Source organism: Cebidichthys violaceus, unplaced genomic scaffold (assembly GCF_023349555.1).
Source record: "Cebidichthys violaceus isolate CVI_PGR_0920_01 unplaced genomic scaffold, fCebVio1.0.p SCAF_78, whole genome shotgun sequence".
NCBI classification, from domain to species: domain Eukaryota; kingdom Metazoa; phylum Chordata; class Actinopteri; order Perciformes; family Stichaeidae; genus Cebidichthys; species Cebidichthys violaceus.
Genome location: NW_027176962.1, coordinates 310,260 through 316,636, shown reverse-complemented (window position 1 = coordinate 316,636; position 6,377 = coordinate 310,260). Strand labels below are relative to the sequence as shown.

Sequence of the window (6,377 nt, the reverse complement as noted above, 5' to 3'; positions counted from 1 at the left end):
ATGACACAATTAAAAAATGTGCACTTAGTTCACACAGTGGTAGAAGTATCAGAACTTTAAAGATCTTTAAGTAAAAAGTACAATATAGTTGCCTCCAAAATGTAGTGGAGTAGAAGTATTAAGTATATCGTAAAATGAGCAAATGTACTCCGTAACAACCCAAAGCTGGTCCAGTCAGTGTTTTGGGGTTAAACTGGGATTCACACAGTGTGTTCTCTGAAATGGGAGTGCAGATAGAGATGGGGTGATGGAGGGGTGGGAAGGGGAGGGGGGAGGATTCCGCCAGTGGGAGGGAGGGAAGTAAGGAAGGGAGGCGTGGTGCTGAATGAACAGCTCCTCGGCTCATAAAGTAATCAGAGAGCTTCTCTGCTCCGTCAGAGCAGCGGAGCCATGAGCCAGCCGAGCTCCCCGTCCTCCAGACCCGCGCTGACACTCCGCCCGTCCCCCTGACACGCACCACACCACCATGAAGAGGCAAAACGTGAGAACCCTCGCCCTCATCATCTGCACCTTCACCTACTTAATAGTCGGCGCCGCGATCTTCGACGTGCTGGAATCCCGGAAGGAGACGACCCAGAGGAGGGAGCTGGACGTGAAGAAAGAGGATCTGCTCAAGACCTTCAACCTGTCCACGGAGGACTTTGACATGCTGGAGAAGGTGGTGCTGGATTTGAAGCCGCACAAAGCTGGCGTGCAGTGGAAATTCGCCGGCTCGTTTTACTTCGCCATCACAGTGATCACCACCATAGGTAAGACACTGAGATCGTGTCTCGGAACTTGGGCTTTTATTTTACTGCAACCAAAAAAAAAAAAAAGTTGCTATATTTGGTCAAACATCAGTTTCTCATTCATTTGAGGCCAGATGCATGACTGTAAACCCATATGACATGACGTGTTAACATCACCTCAAGACTACATGCTGAAAGGAACATTGCAGATACCACAAGCATTTAAAATTAATACTTATGGGATCATTATATTTTGTATACAGATTGAGGATAAACTCAGTGTCACACAACAGGTGGAATGTACAAATCCCCGTATGCTTCAATCAGATATCCTTTCTTGATTATTAGATATTCACAAAAGTAAAAAAAAAATAGCAATACTGCAATGTAAATACAAATTCTGCATTTAAAAAGGATTATTAATTACTCTTAAGTGTCTAAATAAAAGTACTCATGGTGCAGGTGCATGGTATATATATATATTAGACTATATTGTCTTAATGCTACATATCATTTTGCTGTTGCAGTTTGTTTGCTTACAGTTTTGTATAGGCCTGCTGTGTAGTCTAATCAATAGCAATGCATCTTATTTTCTAAGAACATCCTACTGTATTGTTCTGAACGAGCAGACACTAGCACCTGTAGCTGACACATGTTTCAAAATGTACAAAAAGTGGAGAAGTATAACGTAGAATTAGATGGAAATACTCAAACAAAGTACACAAACCAACTTACTTCAGTACAACACCTGAAGACATAGAAAACATGCGTATAGGTACATAACACAATATGATATGCTGTAATGATAGCATAGATATAGAGGTAATACCATACAATGCCATATTATTTATAAACAGTTGCACTATGAATCCCCTAGCTGTATTTTAATAATATATCATAAAATGATTGCACTCTAAAGTCTGATAACATGGCATTCAATATAAGAGCGACAGCAAAGAAGGTTAAAGATACCATAAATAAGATCATCTTACATAATGGTTTGAAACCCCTTTATTGCAGTGTTAACATTACAGTATGTGTATTGCTTCATGCATACTCCAGAGATATGAGACCTTTTTTTTTACAAACAGGTTATCATCAGAGCCTTTTATATGAGAGCATTTTTATTGAATCATGGCACTGAAAGGGGTTGCACCAAAGTCAAAATTGCAGCAGCGGAGTAAAGGGCTGTCGAGGACAAGCTTAGCTCATAACTAAAGGTTGTTTCTGTAGAAGATGCTCCAGGAAACTTAAGTTATGAGACATTCATTTGCCTCTTCTCTTGCGCTCTTACTCATTACTCCTGCTCCAAAAGGTCCTGCAACACCACAAAGCTCCCAGCTCCTTACTCACTTTATCACACGGCCTTTAATCTGAGCCTGTTTGTTATTTCATTCCAACTTCCCTCTGCTCTTTGCATAACACTCTGCTTGTAGCTACTACTCCAGAATAGACTTAGTCAGACATGTTAAATATTGGAAGACGAGAGCAAACAAAAAGAAAAGTATGCATTGTTTTCCTTTGTCCGATAATTTGTCATCTTTAAGTTTCCACCTTTTAAAGCAGCTTTATGTAAGTTTTGCCTAACAGCGACCACTGAGGCCACAGATGGTAATTACAGGCATTGAATTTGCCTTAATCTCTCTTAAATAAGTTGCTTTGAAGACAAACGTGTTTATCTGTAACACACTAGAACACAGTGTCACAGGAGCGCAAGTAGCAAAAGGGCCATGAAGTCAGCGTCTATCTAAAGTTTGCTAACATTAGTCATCATAAACTACTGGTCATACCAAACCAAGTAAGACTAAAAATGGCAAAATACTTGAGCGTATTGACTTGACAAGAGGGACATTGTGTTTTTATTCTCATTTAAGTCCCGTAGTCTCGCTTTAACGTCTCCTTTTCATCCCCTAAAAAGCCGTCCTTATTGCCTCCTATCTGAGTCTTCCACTTGTGTTCAGTGGCCGGGCCAGTTGTCAGTAGTGACCTGTGTCTTGTAACCCTATCAGATGGACGCCGCTAATTGTTCACTAACCCAAGCCCGAGCGTCTGTAACCGCATTTTGTAATTGTGAGCCCAGAGGCTGCTGCAAACACAGCGATTGGCGTTTCAGCCTGCCATTACGTATTAATGACAACACCAGACCCTCGCTGTTCCGTTGTGCTCCTGGCACACAACATGAACGCTGCAGATACTGTACTGTACACTCAATATCACGCAGCCATGACTTGCACTGAGGTCTAAATGCTGAGCCATGATATGAGGGTGAACCTTTTGAAGCTTTTATTTGAAGCTAGATCTGAGCCATAGATGTGATTTGTGATCATGTTCTCATGATAAAAGAAAGGATAAAACTATGTATGTCACCAACCAAAGTACAAGAATAGACATGAACCTCTTATTTCCTGTCATATTCTTTGAAATTCGTCATAAAGTCATTTTATAAATGAGGGCCTCAGGACATTCAGATCCAACACAGGACACCCCCAGGGACCAGAGTGCTAGAGATGATGTAAAAACATGACATGATGTTCTCGGTATGAAAAATCGAATAAAACAGGTAACAAGTCAGTCTGAAGCCGGCTAATTTGAAATTCATATTGTATATAACACATTGGGTATCCACGTGAGAACACATCATTTTCCTGGGAAGCTATGCCCAAATATACACATTTCATATTTCTAAAATGCACAACCTCTGACAAGATCTGGCCCACGCATGCTCTACTAATAATTTAACATAAGTGAAGGAGAGAGGAGAAGTCATCCCTTTCCACAGAGGAAAGAGGAGGCATAGGGCAGGGTGTCCATTTACTCACCAAGTGTGGAAGGGGGGGGGGGGGGGGGGGGGGGGGGGGGATGTGATGTTTGTGAGAAACATCACAAGGGGGAAATAAATGACAAAGCGCTTTCCAGATGGAAGAAGTGGATAAAAGTCTGAGGCTCAGGAAAGGTGTCCTCCTGGGTACAAACTCAGCGCACATCTCGTCATCGCTACATACGCCGATGACACATTGAACTCACCGCCCCGGCTGCTGCTCAAGGTCAAGTACAGACCACATAGAGGACACATTGAAGGTTAAGTACAGAGCACATAGAGGACACATGACACACTGTCTTACAAATAGGACATGGCTCATATCTTCTGTGTGTTAGCGGATGTGCTGTATGACATCTGATAAGGGGCGGGATCATTGTTGTGTTATTCTTTTTGGGCAGCTGGCTTGTGTTTGTTTTGGTTCATCACACGTTGACATTGTCATTTTGTGTAACACACACAATGTCATATCACACTATGTATACACAAACCTATGTAAATCAAGTTACACACACACACACGAAACACATTTTTTTTTTTCACTTACTTACGGTTTTATCAAGTCATGCAGAAAGTTTTGAGTGACAGTGACATTTCTTCTTCCGCCTTCAACTCAATGGAGGTGAATGGAATTCTAGCATTGACAAAAAAAAAAAATACATATATAACATGATCTCTTTCCAGAAACAGACCTCTCTATTAACAGTATTGATTAGAACAACTTTCTTGCAAAGGAATTGTTGCAGTTAATCTGCAGTTAATATTTAGTTAACTTTATAGTTTAGTCTAGGAACTTTTCTTTAGGAACCTTACCCTGCTGTACCTCTACTTAGCTTACTAAACATATCTTTAAATACATTCTATTTTCTAGAACCACAATCTTTCCTTTAGCTTAACTATACCGTGGTGGCCATGTGCAGGTATTGCAGTAAACAAATTGTCCAGTATTTGACACAGTTGTGTTTATTACAGTATTTTAACAGCAAATTCAAAGGGTCGGTTCACACAAATTTAAAAGAAAACAAATCGTAGTTATCTCAGGCTGTGTCTAGCCATCTAGATATCTGTCTCTCTGATTTCTGCCAAATTCAATGGAGGTGGACGGAATTTTGTTTTGTAATTACATTCTAGTCATTTAAAAAAAAAAAAAAGCATGTTTCTTCCTCTTGGCTCACAAACAAAACGTTTCTTTTTTTTTTTTTAAAGGACCCTTTAAAGTCACCATATGGTTGTTGTTAGAAAAAAATCCCTCCTGGATTTTTATTATTGTGAATCACCTCTTGTTAAATACTTGATGTTCAAAGATCATTTGGCATCTTGCAGATTCGGTAGACATGACCTCATTGCTTTCCATAGAAGAGCTCAGACTTCATAATTGTAGAGAGAGGAAGTAAGTACAAATGCATTCAGGGCATGCAAACCATACGAGTCGCTGTAATCCCAACAGGTAGCATCCAGACACTGTTAAAGCCTTGGACTCTGTGGGGAGAATCTGCTGGTTGGTTTGCGGGCAACACTCCTTTATCATTTTAAAAGTGGCTTGGCTCAGAGAGCTGAAGCCCTTCCAGCTCTGCTTTAGTTGCTCCGTCACCTGCAGTGCATCAGTTGTTGACGTACTGGAAAGCTACCAAGTGTGGAAGCACATTAGCGTGTGAACGTGTAGCAGGCGGTCGCCGAAAAAGCGTCGCAAATCCTCCCTGGGTCAGTGCATCTAATGCTTCTATATGTGGACCTGCAATGAATAAAATATCTGATCATTTTTCTATTTTTACGTTTGACTTTGATTTGGCACCAGCCGTGTGAATCATTTACAGCCGTTGAATAATTAGAGGTCAGATGGTGAATTATTGATGATAATTACTTACATTAGTATCATCATTATTATTCAGTCAGCTTAAGTAAGTGGTTGAGTGCACAAAGAATATAACTCTTACCAGCTATGTTCCACACGGAGTCCTTTCATCATCAGACAGACAGACAGAGGGAGATGGATACTTCAGCACAGAGAGCGTCGGCAAGGTGACGATACAAAACAACATACAGCCGCATTGCACTCAGTCATCGAGTGATGTATTGGCATCATTAGTGAGACAATATAGATGCTTCTATGGGGTTTCTCTGTATGAAGGTATGGGGGGGGGGGGGAGTGTTTTTATCAAAAGCTTTTAATTCAACATACAGAAACATAAACATGCTGTTGCTTTTTTTCCCCCCCCAGTATAATCACATCAAACAGACTTTGACTTTTCTCATCTGTCTGTAATCGAGGTGGATTGGAAACAAAATGTTCTACCCAGACAACGAATCCTTCAATTTGTCGCGATCTTCTGACTTTTACCTCTGGCGCCACCGTGACTTTCACACGTGTGGGTCAGAGAGAAATGTCTCGACGACTAGATGGATTTCTCTGTCACTCATGCACCACTCAGGATTAATTGCAATCATTCTGGTGATCGTTTAACTTTCATCGAGTGCCACAATCAGGGCCAAATTGTAGTTGGTCCAACTCTAATGAAAAATGCAAAATGAATCACATTATTGTGCTAATCATATAGCAAAGGACATAGAGATGGTGACATGCTCACGATTACATCGACTAAACACCGTTTGCATTGTCATTGTGAGCATGCTGCTAGTGTTACTATTTAGTTTAAAGCACCTCTGAGCCTTACAGCCACACAGAGATGCTTTTGTCTTTGTTTTCTTATGTTCTCAGAGCAGTTTTATTTTTGTGTTCTTTCATGCTAAAGACCAGAGCTCAGCTACTTATTGACGTTCTTATATTCAGACGAACGAGCCAAGAAATACCGTAGAGGCTTTTGATTGTTTTG

General features: G+C 40.8%; 1 protein-coding gene across 1 annotated transcript in view; it reads left to right on the top strand.

Moving 5' to 3' along the window:
- Positions 1–394: 394 nt before the first annotated feature.
- Positions 395–6,377, top strand: part of kcnk3a (potassium channel, subfamily K, member 3a) — a 29,394-nt gene continuing 23,411 nt past the window's right edge. The window contains exon 1 of the mRNA XM_068737368.1: positions 395–749. Coding sequence (XP_068593469.1) covers positions 467–749 — 283 coding nt within the window. The 5' untranslated portion in view covers positions 395–466. The remainder of the gene's footprint in view (positions 750–6,377) is intronic.